Source organism: Parathielavia appendiculata (genome assembly GCF_033297405.1).
Source record: "Parathielavia appendiculata strain CBS 731.68 unplaced genomic scaffold N657scaffold_10, whole genome shotgun sequence".
Lineage (NCBI taxonomy): Eukaryota > Fungi > Ascomycota > Sordariomycetes > Sordariales > Chaetomiaceae > Parathielavia > Parathielavia appendiculata.
Genome location: NW_026944229.1, coordinates 378502 through 394599, shown reverse-complemented (window position 1 = coordinate 394599; position 16098 = coordinate 378502). Strand labels below are relative to the sequence as shown.

Genomic DNA, 16098 nt, shown 5'->3' with positions numbered 1-16098 from the left:
TGCTGCGTCCAAGGCCAGATATACGCCTGCCAGTCTCAGGATGGTGGACAAGTCGATGGCGCAACTTCGAAGTCCGGTTCTTGAAGACAGACATCATCATGTACGCGACGCCTGTTTTTTGTTTCAGGATGGCGCTTCTATTCTGTTTCGCGCAGCTTATCTCGTCCGTAGGGGCAACACAAGACCGCCCCGAACAAGCAGGCGAGAAGCTACAGAAACTACAACACCAGATTATTGAGTCCAACTGCCTCTCTGGCTCTTTCAGACTCGACCTCTATCCCACCTGCATGACCGCCGCGAGCAATAGCAACCCCTGGGCCCCATGGACGTCCCGCCCCTTTTGCACTGAGGACACCCGCTACTGCGTTTTCACCAACGCGGGTTTCCAGGGCCCGAACCGAGGCCTGAGCATCATCGACGCTCCAACAGACGGCACCGGCAATGTCACAACTGCGGCTGCTTTCTTCGCCGAGCTGCTCTCCTCCCTCCATCCTGCGCCTGAGACCGCAGAGGAAAAGTCGCCACCATACCAGGTCCGAGACATCCCCGGGAAGGGCAAAGGCATTGTCGCTACACGCAAGATCTCTCGCGGCCAGGTAATTATGGTGGACTACGCGGCTGTCATGGCTGACGCCCGGTTCCCGAGCCGGGTCAAGCGGGAGCAGGGTCGGCAGCTGTTGGAGGAGGCCATTGAGAGATTGCCGGACGCGAAGGAGGTGCTGAACTTGGCCCGGAGCAGCTCTGACCCGGACAATGTTCCTGTCACCGAAGATGTGGTGAAGACGAATTCGTTTAGTGTCAATATTGCTGGGAAGGAGTACATGGCGCTGTTTCCAAGGATTGCTGTATGTCGGCCCCTTATTTGCACCACGTCATGAGTCTGGAGTAGCTGGGCTGACAACTGCATTTTCACAGCGTATCAATCACGCCTGCAAACCAAGGTTAGACTCTTCTTCCAAGACTAACCTTACTCGACCACTAACCCCTTTTTTTCCAAACACAGCGCGCTCACCCACTTCAACTCCACAGCCTTCTCCAACACAGTTACCGCATTCCACGACATCCTCCCGGGTAAAGAGATTACAATCAGCTGTACGTCTCTTTCTACTCTCCGGTGCTCCTTACCATCTACCGACCTTAGCTTTCAGTCTGCGTTCTCCATCCCCCTACCTTTTCTCCCCACATTCTTAAGTTGTTTGTCCTTTGTCCAAAAGTCCCCATGCAACCAGACCGCCCAAGCAGCTAAATGGACACCCGATAGACTCCCCCTTCGGCCTGCCCTCCCCGGCCCGGCACAAAATTCTCCTCGCCAAATGGGGCTTCACCTGCACCTGCGCCCTCTGCTCCTCCCCTCCGCATGCCCTCGCCGCCTCGGACGCAAGACGCAACAAGATTGAGGCGCTGGGTAAAGAAGTGGTGGGGCTGGTCGAGATAGGTGGGACAGCAGACCTGAAGAAGGCGGCCGAGCTGTATGCCGAGGTTGTTGATGCTGTGAAAGCTGAGGGGCTGGTACCGCATCTGGGAGGGCATTACGACGTTTTGGGTAGGTTGTGGGCTGCCGCTGGGGAGGTGGAAAAGGGCAAGGGGTGGATTTTGAAGGGGCGGAAGGAGGAGGAGGGGTATGAGCGGTCTGCTGCTGGTGGTGAGAGGGTTTGAAGGGGGGTGACTGGGAGGATATGGGTAGTTGAAGACCGACCCGGAGTTGCGCAGCTTAAGCGACGGGAAGTTTGGAGGACCGATGCAACAGATGTTGCGGATGCACATGTGGCATCACATTCAAGACAAATCTGCTAGCATCTATTTTGTGACGAGAAAATACAGTGTGAATTTAATTAAACACAAAGATGCCGCAGCCAGTCCGCTGATGTGGCCTAAACACATGCAATATTACTTTAACGTTACCCCTTGCCCCTGTTCTCATATCAGTACCGTGCCAGCCATGCACCAATGCTCAGAACACGGAATTCAAAAGAACATGTGCCCTGTCCCAAACTCTATCCCAAGCACAAAAATATCTACCCATCACATCCTAGACCAAACACAACCTGCTCCCTTGAGCTGCAGGCGACTCCTCCACTTACTGCTCCTCCTGCCCCTCTTGTCCTCCTCCTTCCACCGCAACAACTGAACCCCAACGACTTGTCCATCGAGCTGTTGACCCCGAGGAGAAAGGGGTTGTCGAGTCAGGAGGTCCCAGTTCAGGTAAATGTTTGAAAAAATCAAGCCCGACCCCCAGCACCAGCCCGGTGCCTACTCGCCAGGAGGTGACGATCAGGCCACGGCGGTGTCGTCAACCAGGCAGCCGGGCGCGACAGCGATGGGGATCCCCTCCCTGTTCCGGTTGTCCTCGCTTGCTTCGGGGTGGTCATATGGCCTGGCACGGCCGGAACCAGACCGGCCGGTAACCAGATAGGGGGGGATCATGTGTATCCTGGATGACGTGGGTCCGCAATGGCTCAAACAAGGGCAGCCAGATCCTTCCTCTCCAGCAGAGGCGGCAACCCTCATCAATAGAGTATTCTGAAATGGAGATGGGCAGTCTCCTGAGGGGGCAGCTGTCTCTCACCCTCCTTAACCTTCTGGCGGATAAGCCAGTGCGATTGTTGGCCTCCAGCCCCTGATTCCACAGATCTTTCAGGGGTTCCTCAGAAAAGGGGTTGGCTGGTGGATCTGACTTGTCTGCCATATCGTCTGTCTCTCCGTCTTGGTCGCTATGCTTGTACGCTGGTGGATCCGCCTTGAGGGCGCGCGACTGTGCCGCCGAGGCTAGAGTGGTGAAAAAGGAGGGCAGAGTTCAAGCGGATGGAGGGTAGCCAGGGCACCAAGATTACGGAACTTCTTCTCGCCTGTATAGGAGCGGTGGAAAACGAAGAGGGAGGGAAACCCGACTGAGGCCGTCTAAGCCGGTAATCAAAAGGAGAAGACTTGACGCCGGACGACTCGGAAATTGGACACGGGAAATCTTGGGCTACTATCAAACATAACGCTCGAGAGACTCTCACATAAATCCAAATGTTTTTGCAAATACGTGCAGTTCTCGGCCACTCGTTATGCAAGTACGTTAAGTCAACTATGCAGTTGAGAAATGAGCTGGGAAACGTGTGGGGAACCCCCTTCGGCCCACCCCACTCGAGGAGCCAGTTATCACACGGCCGCCTTCTTCTTCCATATCGACGCCGCCAGATTGGTCAACGAGCCCGCAGCCAGCAGTTCCAACACTTGAAAATTTACCTTCAACGTCTTCGTAATCCAGTTCCTCCACTCAATTACATTCAAGCTGTCGAGGCCGTACGCCGTGACCGGACGCGACGGGTCAATGCTCTCCGGAGGGATCATCAGGATGGTAGCCAGCTTCGCCGCAAGCCCAGTCACGATGACACCCACCGCTTCCTTCGACGACGACGCCCGGGCGAGGGCATTCTCGATCGACAGGCTCGGACTGCCGCCCGGCTCCGATGCATCCACAGAAGCCATGACGGCGTCTCTCAGGCGTCGGAACTTGGCATCCGTGGCGAAGTAGGGCACCTCGTTACCGGCAGCAAGCCCAAGCCCGGTAAGGCAGTGGCCCCCGCCAATGTCGAGCCTGCCCTGTACGGCGGCCTTCAGCAGCGCAAGCACCTCGGCCTCGCGGAGGAAGCTCCCGCCTAGGTTTTGCGCCACCACCGCCTGGCGCGCTGCGCCTTCCTCGGCGAGGTATCCGACGTCCTGCACAGCCGTCAGTGCGAGGGAGGTTCCTGGCAGGCCGAGCCGCCGGCGATGGCGCGCCAGCGCGTCGAGGAAGGTGTTGGCTGCCGCGTACGCGGCCTGGCCGCGGTTGCCGACTATGCCTGCCACGGAGGAGAGGACGATGAAGAAGTCGAGCGGGGCCGAGGCGAGCGCGGTGTGTATGTTCCATGCGCCGAGAACTTTGGACCGGATGACCTCGGAGTAGTCGGGATGCGTCATCTTCTCGAAGAGGACATCGCGGAGAACCATCGCGGCGTGGACACAACCGCGGATTGGGGGCAGCTGTTCCCGACACTCCGCCATCAGGTTTTCGACGCTGCGGGCGTCGGCGACGTCGCACGCCTTAACCGTGATGTTTGCCTTGGCGGTCTGCTGGAGGTCGTTGACCAGGTCGGCGACAGCGCCGTCGGCCCCTCCGCTGCGGGAGGCGAGAACGAGGTTTCTCGCCCCCTGTGCCACCATCCACCGCGCGATAGAACGGCCGAGGCCGCCAGTGCCGCCCACGATGATGTAGGTGATGTCGGCGTGGAAGAGTGCTGCGTCCGGCTTGGGATCCGTCGCTCGGAGCTTTTCGCCCGGCTTTGGCACCACGACCAGCTTTCCCATAGTCTTTCCGCTCTGCAGCAGCCGAAAAGCCTTCTCGACCTCGCCCAGCCCAACCACGGTGATCGGCTGGATGGGGCGTAACACCCTGGCCGCCACGAGGGCCATGACGGCGCTCAGCGTCCTGGCCATGGTGGCCGGCCGCTGCGCCGCGACGAGGGTCAGATCGACCGAGCTGAACGTGACGTTGCAGTCAAACCTGGCCATCTCGAGACGCGTGTTGCTCGTGATGTCGCGCTTACCGATCTCGATGAAGCGTCCAAAGGGCGCGATACACTCCCACGTCTCACGCAGGAATTCGCCCGCCAACGAGTTGAAAACAACGTCGACGCCGACACCCCGCGTCCCTTCACGTATAGCTGGTCCGAATGAGGTCTCCCGGCTGGAGAAAATGCGGTTTTCCGGAACGCCATATCGCTCCATGATGAGCGCCTTCTTCTCGGGGCTCCCCACGGTAGCAAAAATCTCCGCCCCCACCATCTTCGCCAGCTGGATCGCCGCCTGTCCGACACCGCCGGCCGCAGCATGGATCAGCACCCTCTCGCCGGCGGTCAGCCTCGCGAGCTCCACCAGCCCGTAGTACGCGGTGCCGTACACGACCGGGATGGACGCGGCATCCTCAAAGGCCATGTCGTCGGGAATCCGCACGGCGCTCGTGGCGGCACACCGCGCAAATGTGCTGTAGGCGCCCTCCGTCATGGCGCACACCCGGTCGCCGTAGGCCAGGTGCGAGACGGCCTTGCCGACGCGCGAGACAACACCGGCACACTCGACCCCCAGGTACCCCGGGTGCGGCAGCTGGCCCATGGCGATGACGACGTCCTTGAAGTTCATCCCGGTCGCCGCGACGCGGATTTCGATCTCGTGTTCGCCGAGCGGGCGGTCGTTGGGGGCGTCGTCAAAGTAGAGCGTATCCAGAGCGCCGACCGTCCCGATGTCGAGCTGGAGAAGACGGGGCGCTCGGGCATCCAGGGGTTGGAGGCGCGGCCCAGAGGGGTACAGCTCTCGATGGATGTGTTCGTTGACCGCGTCGTCAGTGACGATGCGCGGCACGACGAGGCTGCCGGCTTGCTCGGCGTATTCCATGTCTGTTGTGACGTCGTCGTTGCCGTCTCCGGGGCGGAAGACGCGTTCAAGGACCTGCAATATCAGCTCGGCGCGTGACGTGTCTGACAGCGTGGAGTCGGGGTCAAGGTCTAGTGTAGCTGCCTTCGCTGCCGTCTCGGAGCGGACGGTCCGGAGGAGACCGGAGACCATGTTCGCGGTCGGGTTGGTGCAGGATTTATATGCACCCGATGTGACCCACAGCGTTCCCGCCGAGCGGAGCAGGAGGGTCTGTACACTGCTCAGGGCTTCAGGTGTCAGATCGGGAAGGAGAGGTCGGTCGAGCTCGCTCAGCACGACGTAGGCGTTGTCCTTCATCTCACCCAAGCTGGAGAGAGCTACGAACGACGGTCGCTGGCCGGTGCGCGTCAGAAGGGCGGAGGACAAGGCGCGCACGAGATCATCTACCGCCGGTCTATCCGTGATGATGGATATAGCAGGCAGCAGAATGGGATTCAGGTCGCTCTCTTCGTGGTGGCCGTTCACGCCGTCGATTCCGCTGGGCAGGGTTCCCTGGACCCCGATGACCTCGGTGCGTTCATCTTCGGCACTTGTTTTCTCGGGTGCCGGCTCCCAATCCAGCCGGAAGCACAGCTCCCGTGGAGCATCGTTGCTAGCCGCTTCGTTCCTGACTGGATTCATCCGGAGACCGACGATACTCAGCGCCGCTTCCCCATCAGGCGAGGGAAAGGCGTGTAACGTGAAGTCGGTTGGGCGCGGCCTATCCAGCGCCGCCACGGGACCGCCACCAGCGACGCGGAGAGACTGGCCGACTTGCCGAGGCACCCCCGTCCCGATGTGCAGCTCCCTGATTGCGCTTGGCATATACAGCGTCTTCATGCCACCTCGCCCAGCGCCGAGGAGGGGGAGAGAAAGCTGAATAACCTGGTCCAGAAGGGTCGGGTGCACGAGGTACGGCGACTGGTGCGCCAACGGCATAGTCGACGTGGTGTCGGCAACATCCACAACACCCACCGCGCGGTCCGCACCCCGCCGGATGTCGCGCAGCCCGCGAAACGCGGGCCCGTAGATAGCGCCCTTTTGCTCCAGCTCTTGGTAGAAGAGATCCGGCGCGATCCCGTCCCCGCACAGTTCCCCGGCGTGGCAAAATTTCCGCGATGCTCTCGATGCCGACGCCGCGCCTACGCCTCGCCCGTTGCCCTCTCCTCCGCGCACGCCAATCAAGCCGCGGCAGTGCTCCGTCCACCCCTTGCCCTCTTCCCACGAGCAAATCCGGAATTCGTCCCACTTATCCGAGTACGACCGCGTGCCCTCGGCGTACGCGGCCACAGACGTCACCAGCTCGTACTCTCCACCGTCGCACAGCAGTAGCGGGCGTATGGCCTGCACCTCCCTCAGAACAAAACGCTGCTTGGCAGCGGCTAGCGTTAGGCCGCGGAGCGTGGCGCGCTGGGTGGCCGCCTCGACGGCCATGCTAACGTAGCCGGCGAGCGGGAAGGTCGTCAGGCCCATCATCTGGTGGTCGGACAGCCAGGGGACATCGTCGAGGCGGAGCACGTTGCGCCAGGTCGGGCAGATGTCGTGGTTGGACGAGTCTGTCAGCGTGCCCAGGAGGTCGTGGCGTGGGAAGGGCTTGAGCCGGTGCTGCCTGGACAGGCGCGACTCGGACCAGTAGCGCTGGCGGGACCAGGGGTACGGGGCCATGTCGGTGACGAGGGACGGGCGGGTCGGCTGGGTGTCCTCGCCGTTGATCGCGGCAAACTCCAGCGGTTGGCCCGCCGTGTACAGGCTTGCTGCCAGGTTGAGCATTGTCGTCGTGGCGTCTTTGTCGCGGACAAGGGTGGGAAGGTATCGAGGAGGGGAAGGGAGGTCGGACATGGCCTGGAGGGTCTGCTTGATGGGACCTTCGAGTGCGGCGTGGGGTCCAACCTCGACAATGACGTCCGGTGCCTCCGCCGCGGAGCAGAGTTCGCGCAAGGCCGTCGAGAAACGGACGGGGCAGACAAGGTTGTCGACCCAATAAGAGGCGTTGAGGGTGGTGACGTCCCGCACTTCGCGGCCATGCAAGGACGAGAAGAATCTCACGCCCTCTCCAGCGACTGACCTAGCGTCCTGGATAAAATCCCGGTACTGTCCGGCCACGAGCTTCATGTGCGGCGAGTGATACGCGACGTCGACGCGGAGCTTGCGGTGGAAGAGCCGCATGCGCTCCGCTTGAGCAGCGAGCTCCTCGACGGCTGACTCGTCGCCCGAGACGGTGACGGAGCGCGGCGAGTTCTCGCAGGCAACGACGGCCGTGCCGGTCTGCAGCAGCTTGACCGTCGGCGCAATCTCGTCCGCGCCGGTACCGACGGCCAGCATGGCGCCTCGGAGGTCCGCGTGCTTCTCGCGTAGGCGCAGGACAGCTTGGCCGCGGAAGTAGGCAACGGCCATGGCGGTCTCTAGAGATAGCGCACCGGCTGCATAGGCCGCCGCAATCTCTCCGCTCGAGTGGCCCGTCACGGACACGGGACGTATGCCCCATGACCTCAACAGCGCAGTCAGCGCCAGCTGCACCGCGGTGCACGCCGGCTGGCTGATATGGACTTGACTCACGCGGCTTGCGTCCTTGGCCTTGTCCAGCTCATTAACGAGGGAGAAGTCGGCGCCAAGCTCCCGCAGGCAAGCGTCCGCGGCTTGCAGGACATTGGCGAATACGGGGTGTGACTTGTTAAGCTCGCGTCCCATAGCGTGCCACTGCGCGCCTTGACCCGTGTACACGAAGGCCACGCTCGGCGGCACCGACGCGCGGCTCGGCTTGACATCGCCTGCGCTGAGGCTCTTAGCGAGGTCGCCCAAGGACGATGCCACGACGCCGATACGCCACGGGAGGTGGGATCGTCGCTGGCCGAGCGTGTATGCGACGTCGCAGATGAGTCTCTGCTGGTAGACTTCCGGGTGCTGCTCGATGAAGATGATGAGCTGGTTCATCGACTTGGTAGCCGCTGCCTCGTCGTTCGCAGAGACAACGAAGAGCCTTTGCCGCTGCGCAGCGTCGTCCGCCGCCTCGACGCTCTGGGGCTTGACAAGCAGACGGGTCGGCCTCGCTAGGACGCAGTGGGCATTGCTGCGAATGAGTTAGTGGTCGCTTTGTGATCGGCGAGGGGTCGAGGAGTAGACCTACGACCCGCCGAACCCGAAGTTATTGCAGCTGATGTATTTCTTCTTCATCGGCCACGGCCTCTGGCTCGTTGGCACCTAAAGCAGGTCGAAGCCGTGTCAGTAACCCTACCCGATTCCGAGGTCGGACATGGAGCTGCCGTCTGTGTGAGATCGAGTATACTGACCTTGATATTCCACTTCGCCATCGGGATCTGCTCGTTGGGAGTCTCGAAATTGATGTTGGGTAGAATGAATCCCTTCTCGAGCATGAGGCTACTCTTGATGACCGAAATAATGCCGCTGGCACTTTCGAGGTGGCCGATATTGCTCTTCACCGAACCAAGGTACAAGGGCTGTTTGGGTGTCCGGCCTTTCCCAAAGACGTTGTAGATGGCGGTCGCCTCGATGGGGTCTCCCACTTTGGTGCCTGTGCCATGGGCCTCGACGAAGCCGGCGTCTTCCGGATCGATGCCAGCACGGGTATACACCTCGCACATCAGCTGTTCCTGTGCCTCGCGGTTGGGTGACGTCAAGCCTAAGGGTCGACAGCATTAGCGTGACAAGGATAAGGGCGACCTATACGCGTAGCTAAGTGACTAACCAATCGTCCTCCCGTCCTGGTTCGTCCCCGTGTTTACAATCACGGATCGAACGCTGTCGTTATCCTGGATGGCCTGCTCCAGCGGCTTGAGGATCAAGCACCCGGCCCCTTCTCCACGCGCGAAGCCTGACTTGGCGCGGCTGTCAAAGCTGTAGGTGCGGCCTTCGTCGGAGAACAGGCGGCTCAAGCTCATGGAGACCCAGTTGCCAGGCTGCAGGTTGAGGTGACATGATGCCACGATTGCCTGCTCTGACTCGCCGTTGCGGATGCTCTGGACGGCTTGATGCAGAGCGTGAAGGCTGGATGAACAAGCCGTGTCCACGGAGACGCTGGGTCCTCGGAGGTCAAAGAAATGCGAAATTCTCCCAGCTAGGATAGATTGGTGGTTTCTGCACCTCATGTTAGCCAAGGGACGACAGGTTTGGAGTATTGGCTCTCTGATCAAGCATACCCTGTGGCATCAAACATGGGCGTGTTGTCAAGGTCACGGAGAGTGCCGAGCCCATAATCAGATGCTGCGCCTCCCACGAAGACGCCCACCTTTCGGCCAATCAGTGACTCCTTGGGAATCCCGGCGTTCTCAAGGGCCTCATAAGTGGACTCGAGCAGCAACCTCTGTTGGGGATCTGTGGCACCATGAAATATTAATTTGTTGCTGCTGAGGTCACTAGCCAGGCGGCACCTGGACCGGACATACCCATGGCTTCGGCCTCTGGCCTCGTCAGATTGAAGAATGGTGCATCGAAAAGGGCCGGGTCCTGTGACAAGAAATACCCGCCTTTCGCGTTAAAGCACCCCTTCTTTGCTGGGTTGGGATGGTGATAGGCCTCGGTGTTGAAGCGCTCTCCGGGAATCTCCGACCACCCACACTGTGCTCTCGACATCATCTGCCAGAAGTCTTCGACGGTGGAGACGTTTCCAGGAAGACGGCATGACATGCCAATGATGGCTATGGGTGGAAGCCGGGGCTCCTGCCCGTCCATCGAGTATTTCTCCGCGAGCCCCATGATATGTAAGCAGGCAGGTCGTTGATGCCACTTCCAGGAAAACGAAGGATAGGGTAGTCAACGCAAACAAAGACAGCGGATGCTTCGGCCATGTAGAAGACGGCGAGATCATATGTCTTTCTTAACAGTCGAGCGGGCGCTTGGATTGATCATTCTGACTCGCACTGGGTCCTGTCAACACCATCGTCGTTGGCGGATGTCTGTATGTGTCGAACAAAGGGGATGGAGACAAGATTGACCACCATCTTCATTGGTGAATGTCTGTCCATCTTTGTAAGTCAGAGACATGAAGATCAACATTCGGACCGAACTCAACGACAAAATGGTGACGAGGCAAGCGCCGTGGGATTCACCGCCGCGGTCTTCCAATCATTATCTCCCGAGATAAGTCACCAATTGCGTTGGCGGATGTCTGTATGTGTCGAACAAAGGGGACGGAGACAAGGTTGACCACCATCTTCATTGGTGAATGTCTGTCCATCTTGTAAGTCAGAGACAACAATATCGACATTCGGACCGAACTCGACGACAAAATGGTGACAAGGCAAGCGCCGTGGGATATTACCGCCATGGTCTTCCAATCGTTATCTCCCGAGATGAGTTACTAATTACGCAATGCCTACTCGTACCTAAAAGGAGGCTGGACCAGATCAATGGCAGATGATCCAAGTGCTCAAACTCGAGTGATTTGTTGGGAGGCTGAATCACTTGCGCCGATCTGCAGGAAGCCGTCACAGCGACCGGTAGCAAAGTCCTTACACCATATCTATCTCCAAAACAGAGCCTGACAGAACTTAATGATGCTTATAAATCCGTTTCATAACTATTCATCCCACCTGAAGACCCGAACGGGCTTCGCTGCACTGACTGGTCCTGTGTGAGTGGTTTCTATCGAAGCAAAGACCGAGAGCTTTCTCGGCGGCCAAATCATCATGAAGTTCCTTTGCCTTCCAGGTGCCTTTGGCAGTGCCGTGGTGAGTAATCCTTTCCTTTTTTCCGGTTCTCTTGCGGAACTAATCCTGCTTGCGTTCAGAAATTTGAAATTCAGCTCCAGCCCCTCGTTTCCCGACTCGAGAAACATGGCATTGCCCAATTCACCTTCACGCAGGGGCAGCACAAGGCCACTCCACCCCCGGGTTTTGAGCGATTCTTTGGCCTTCCCCCTCTCTACCGCTTTATTGACTTTGATGGTCTGCACAAAGATATGCGCAACTTCCCAATGGGCGAGGGTCATGAAGACACGATTAGACTTCTTGCAAACAAGGCAGACCGTTGTCCTTGGGCCCATGTCGAGGATGCGATAAACTGCGTGTTTCAGACCATGGAAGCCGACCCAGACATTCAGGTACGTGTCCATGTGCTCTCACCATCTCGTAGACGTTCTGTGCCAGTCCTGATATCCCATCAGGGTCTCCTAGCCTACTCCGAAGGCGCGACGATAGGCGCGACCTTGGTGCTGGAGGATGGTCGAAGAGCGGTGCGAGACGGCCGGCCTAGACGGATCAAAGTACATCAGATGAGTCACATGAGCTGTGCCAATTCGTACCTCGACTAATCCTTCTCCCCAACAAGTGTGCAATCTTCCTATCGGGGTGGCCTCCCTTGTGCGAATGCGAAGGCGGGGGGACGAGCGTGCTCCTGGCGGGCGAGACGGAGGACATGGTTGACATACCCACCCTACATGTGATGGGCTGCAATGACCCCTACCTTGCTGGCGCTATGTCGCTGTACAACATGTGTGATGAAGACACGGCCGAGTTGTTGGATCATGGGAAGAGTCATAACGTCCCGCGAGATGCCGACACTATCGAACTGATCTGCGATGCGATCAGGCGGCTTGTAGATAAGGCATAACATCGGTGGGGAATCCCTGGTGAATTTGGCCTCCGGGTGGTAACCGAGCAATAATTATGGTCTGTTTTGGAAGGGCATCTATCTCCTCGAAGTACAGTATTGAATTCATCGGTACGACTGCAATTACGAGAGACATGGAGAGTACAAAAGAGCACCCTGAAACATTGAGACGGGCCCGGCGACGACACTCGTGTCCAGCTAGTAGCTAGATGATATACAACATCTCAAATTTCTAATTATCTCATTATATGGGTTTTTCACCCGGCCCACGAGGGCGCGGTTTTCCTGTATAGCAAGTTGTTGAAGGTCCGGCAAGCCCAAGGGCACAGCGGTGTAGGAATAATAATAATTATCTCATTAGGCAAGATCAGCATCCCGCGTCTGGATCACAATCCTGCATGTTCGTCTCGGAAAGCCCCAGCGTCGATCTGAGGGCCTCCCACACAATAGTGACCGCTCACCGCCTTTTGTCTTTGGCTCTCCGGTAGTAAGGAAGCAAAGCCCGGTAAGTCCTAGCTAATAGGGGGGTCAACGGAGGCGACATGGCTCCCTACCCAAAGGGCTTCTCGTCGCAGGGACCATGCGTGCTCCTCAGAAACACATCGCTCTGTTGACGCATTTGAATACTTGCAACTGTTGGAACCCGCAGGGCAATGACCGCTGAGATATGCGCTGGAAGAAGCTGTTCCCCGTCAAAGCAGTGGTTGAATTGAAAGGTGGTAAAAGTGCTTGATTGTCTGTGCTGTTGTTGATCGGCATGGGAGAAGAGTAAGTACCTGAGGTAAGGAAGAAGGGTTGCGGTGCTGGCACCAATCAACCACCGAGGTCCGTTGAATGCAGCCATCAAGGCGGCTTCGTTCCGACAGCAACCGCTCCCCTTCAAGATCCCAAATCTGCCATTTGGCACATGCACCGACTCCGAGGTCACCGAGCAACACCCCACAACCCAGACAGAATGGGATACTGCAGCTCCCACGAGCTGCAAATCAACCTCTGTAAGCACTTCAATTAGTGTGGTACCGTGTCTACGTGGCTGTTAGACTTCCAACACATGCTACGGAGTACTATATCTTAAACATACACTGTTTTGGTGACCCGATGCCCAATCAGTTTGCATCTATTTAACGGTGGGGGCATGTGAGACTTTGCTGCATCCCCTCCTGGCGGCTGTGGGTACTAAGTTGGTAGCTGATCGGCGAGGAGATTCGGTGGCCTTGTTTGGGTGAACGTAAGTACGCAGAGCGGCCAATTAAGACAAAGGAGGACGTGAAGATCCAGAAAACGCTTGGAGCCCCTGTTCTGCATGCCTTCAGCGGAGCTTGTCATGTCCATTCCCATTATACCCTCGCATCTCAGCCTTTTTTGAATACCCCTTCGCGGCTTGATGAACAAAAATCAAGGGAGACGGTTGGAAAAGAGCACCTCGGATCCGGACAAGGCGATGTCTAAAACCACTACGCCGTGTAACGCACTCACCTAGCTGCAGGCTAAGCGATATGAACTTTCCGTATCCAAACCCACCTGTCTCAGTTTCTACTGAGTAGGTAATACCACGAAAAGACTCCGAAGTCCGAATGGATCAGCCTCAAGGCATGCCCGAGTCGGTAACACGTTCCACGACAGCCCGTGACGTGGCTAACATGAACATCAACGAGGAGCGAGACTGTCTGCACTTATAGTGTTGTCCCTGAAATACCCTCAAATCCCTAGTCTCATCACTTGAACTGGCAACAACATCATTATCCACTTACTAGCCTATCCCCAAGCAAACAAACATGGACGCCCCCAAACCCCCCTCGCAAGTCTTGAGCGGTCCTCCACCCCCCCTCAGCCCCTCCATCTGGTCCTTCCTCCAAACAGGCCTCTCCACCAACCCCAACGGCGCCGCCCTCATCTCCATGCAACAGCCCCCTACCCATCTCTCTCGACTGGTCGGGCCGCATCCGGGGCCTCAGCCCATCCAAACCCCCGCCTCCCTCGGCCCCGACCAGCTGCTCACCTGGTCCTACGCCCAACTCAGCCGCGGCGCCGCCCGCCTCGCGACCGTCCTGAAGCGTCACGATGTGCCGCCCGAGTCGACCATCGCGACCTTTATTCCACAGAGTGCGGAGTCGGTTCTGTTTCTGTGGGCGGCCGCGGCGGCACGGTCGATGATCATCACGCGGAGTCCGGAGGAGTTGCTGCAGGAGGAGAAGGTGGGGTATTATTTTGAGACGTTTGGGCCGGCGGTGGTGGTAGTGGTGGATGAGGAGGGGGTGGGCGTTGTGGATGAGATGAGGATGAAGCATAAGCAGCAAGGGCAGTTTCTTGGGATTTGCCTAGGTGTGCTGAAGGGAGAGAAGAGGGAGGGGTGGTTGAGTATGGCGGAGATTGCGGACATGGAGTTCACGGAGGGCGAGAGCACTGTGGATCCGGCGGCGGTGAATGATCGACTGGATCGGCCGGCTCATGCGCTGTTTACGAGCGGTACGACGGGGCCGATGAAGTGTAAGTGCTACTGCTGACTGTTTTTGTGGTTTTAAGGCACCTCTCCAGGTTGCTAAACAGCCACCCCAGAAGAGAATCAGACACTGACATTGGCACATGTATACAGGCGTCCCCCAAACCGTCAAAAGCCTCTCCGCCATAGCCGCCCTTCTCGCACCAATCAGCCGCAACCCCCTCGCTCCCCAGCTCGTCGGCATCGCCCTCAGCGGCAGCTTCGGGGCCACGGCAATCTCGCTTCCCTACAACGCCGCGTCCGGCGGCGGCACTGCCGTGGTAGCAGGCCCCCGCTGGTTCTCATGCGCCGACGTGATCCGCGCCATCGAGACGTGCCGCGTCACCTGGGCTGTGATGGTGCGGTATTACGCGAGTATGCTACTCCAGCATGGGGAAGCCAAGCCGGAGAGGTTCCGGTCGGTGCGGTTGGTAACGGTCATCGGGGAGATTGTTACCGAGGGCTTTTTGGCCGAGGTGCAAAAGATGTTTGAAAATGCCGTGGTTATTCCGGGGTATGGCATGACGGAGGGAGGAACGCTGTTTGGTTGGCCTGAGGGGGCTCCGAGCCCCTTGCCGAGCTATCAGGGGATTGTCTCGTCGGGGGCGTTGCTACCTGGGTTTCGGGCGCGGATAGTAGACAAGAACGGCGAGGTCGTCGAGCGCGGCCGGCAAGGCGAGTTGCATGCCGGCGGGGACGTGTTTATTGAGCGGTATTGGGGTGGAGTCGAGGCCGATCGGTTCTACGAGGACGAGGCTGGGCGGTGGTTTAGGACGGGTGATATTGCGATGGTCGATGAAGAAGGGTACTGGTACGTCGTGGGCCGGCTTAAAGACCGCGTTAGGAGTATCGCGGGCGAGGAGCATGGCGTGTTCCATCCGTTTGCGCTTGAGTCCTCCATCAGTACACGGTTTGGGGTTCAGGTCAGTAACGGTTATCCAGAAGGTGCAGACGATGGGAATCAAGTAGAAATGCTAACGGCATGTATACCAGGCACAAGTCGTCGGGATCTCGACTACCATGCTCAACGATGTGCCTTTTGCCATCCTGGAACGGCTTCCCGAAGGCGTCACCGAGGCCGATATTGCAGAACACTGTGTCAACGCAATGGGTACTATCTACGGCCTTGCCGGCATCTCGAGCCTCGAACAGCTTGGAATGGAGGGCTGGCCAAGAACAGCGGAGACAGGCAAGGTCTCCAAGAAGGCTCTGCAACGCGTAGCATTGCAGTGGCTGGAGAAGCAGGAGTTTACTGCCTACGCGCTTGGCAAGTCTACCTGAGGCTTTATGAAGAACGACTCTTTTAAGAACTGGGGGTTGTCCGGTATTTCCCATATCAGAGCTCCAGGATGGTTCCCATGATAGGTAGCGTCTCCTGGGTTCTCACTAGTCTCTAAGCATCCTATATACCCGATTGACCCTGTCTATCCCGCATCCAGGATGACCCCATTCTCTCATGACCCTCACATGATTTCCTCCGCGGATACCACCAACCTCAACGTGTGCTGCCGTCTCTAGCCGCGCTTAGCAGGCTTTCTCATGCGAGGTACACACACGTTGTTCCCAACATGTCTATCTACTCCGCATACGGACTGGACCATACTTGTTATGTTCAGTGCCAT

General features: G+C 58.3%; 6 protein-coding genes across 6 annotated transcripts; 3 read left to right on the top strand and 3 right to left on the bottom strand.

Annotated features, from left to right (window-relative positions):
* Positions 1–230: 230 nt before the first annotated feature.
* On the top strand, positions 231–1800 carry N657DRAFT_665155 (SET domain-containing protein). Its single transcript, XM_062795279.1, has 4 exons — positions 231–845; positions 916–941; positions 1004–1092; positions 1262–1800. The coding sequence occupies exons 1-4, from the start codon at positions 288–290 to the stop codon at positions 1654–1656; spliced, it is 1068 nt and encodes a 355-aa protein (XP_062645660.1). The 5' UTR covers positions 231–287; the 3' UTR covers positions 1657–1800.
* Positions 1801–2247: 447 nt separating this feature from the next.
* N657DRAFT_100332 (uncharacterized protein) lies at positions 2248–2849 on the bottom strand. Its single transcript, XM_062785718.1, has one exon. It carries the CDS (start codon positions 2684–2686, stop codon positions 2366–2368), a length of 321 nt encoding a protein of 106 aa, XP_062645659.1. The 5' UTR covers positions 2687–2849; the 3' UTR covers positions 2248–2365.
* A 295-nt stretch (positions 2850–3144) lies between these two features.
* Positions 3145–10459, bottom strand: N657DRAFT_622349 (polyketide synthase; the record flags this gene model as incomplete). The annotated part of the gene is made up of 7 exons (XM_062790648.1): positions 9834–10459; positions 9588–9762; positions 9137–9525; positions 8721–9070; positions 8558–8631; positions 5953–8500; positions 3145–5898 (listed from the first exon to the last, which is right to left on the bottom strand). The coding sequence occupies exons 1-7, from the start codon at positions 10141–10143 to the stop codon at positions 3145–3147; spliced, it is 6600 nt and encodes a 2199-aa protein (XP_062645658.1). The 5' UTR covers positions 10144–10459.
* Positions 10460–11075: 616 nt separating this feature from the next.
* On the top strand, positions 11076–11997 carry N657DRAFT_691850 (uncharacterized protein; the record flags this gene model as incomplete). Its single annotated transcript, XM_062797126.1, has 4 exons — positions 11076–11117; positions 11177–11488; positions 11552–11650; positions 11716–11997. The coding sequence occupies 4 exons, from the start codon at positions 11076–11078 to the stop codon at positions 11995–11997; spliced, it is 735 nt and encodes a 244-aa protein (XP_062645657.1).
* A 249-nt stretch (positions 11998–12246) lies between these two features.
* N657DRAFT_647370 (uncharacterized protein) lies at positions 12247–12931 on the bottom strand. Its single transcript, XM_062793295.1, has one exon. It carries the CDS (start codon positions 12839–12841, stop codon positions 12548–12550), a length of 294 nt encoding a protein of 97 aa, XP_062645656.1. The 5' UTR covers positions 12842–12931; the 3' UTR covers positions 12247–12547.
* A 358-nt stretch (positions 12932–13289) lies between these two features.
* Positions 13290–15866, top strand: N657DRAFT_665151 (acetyl-CoA synthetase-like protein). The gene is made up of 3 exons (XM_062795278.1): positions 13290–14484; positions 14591–15399; positions 15470–15866. Exons 1-3 carry the CDS (start codon positions 13773–13775, stop codon positions 15755–15757), a joined length of 1809 nt encoding a protein of 602 aa, XP_062645655.1. The 5' UTR covers positions 13290–13772; the 3' UTR covers positions 15758–15866.
* The last annotated feature ends 232 nt before the right edge of the window (positions 15867–16098 follow it).

What these genes read in the sequence shown, in the direction of transcription:
- N657DRAFT_665155 (XM_062795279.1), top strand. Translation starts at nt 288, where the DNA reads ATGACCGCCGCGAGCAATAGCAACCCCTGGGCCCCATGGACGTCCCGC. An exon ending in CGCTGTTTCCAAGGATTGCT is followed by an intron (nt 846 to 915) that starts GTATGTCGGCCC and finishes GCATTTTCACAG; the next exon opens with CGTATCAATCACGCCTGCAA. An exon ending in TAAAGAGATTACAATCAGCT is followed by an intron (nt 1,093 to 1,261) that starts GTACGTCTCTTT and finishes GACACCCGATAG; the next exon opens with ACTCCCCCTTCGGCCTGCCC.
- N657DRAFT_100332 (XM_062785718.1), bottom strand. Translation starts at nt 2,686, where the DNA reads ATGGCAGACAAGTCAGATCCACCAGCCAACCCCTTTTCTGAGGAACCC.
- N657DRAFT_647370 (XM_062793295.1), bottom strand. Translation starts at nt 12,841, where the DNA reads ATGGCTGCATTCAACGGACCTCGGTGGTTGATTGGTGCCAGCACCGCA.
- N657DRAFT_665151 (XM_062795278.1), top strand. Translation starts at nt 13,773, where the DNA reads ATGGACGCCCCCAAACCCCCCTCGCAAGTCTTGAGCGGTCCTCCACCC. An exon ending in TACGACGGGGCCGATGAAGT is followed by an intron (nt 14,485 to 14,590) that starts GTAAGTGCTACT and finishes ACATGTATACAG; the next exon opens with GCGTCCCCCAAACCGTCAAA. An exon ending in GTACACGGTTTGGGGTTCAG is followed by an intron (nt 15,400 to 15,469) that starts GTCAGTAACGGT and finishes CATGTATACCAG; the next exon opens with GCACAAGTCGTCGGGATCTC.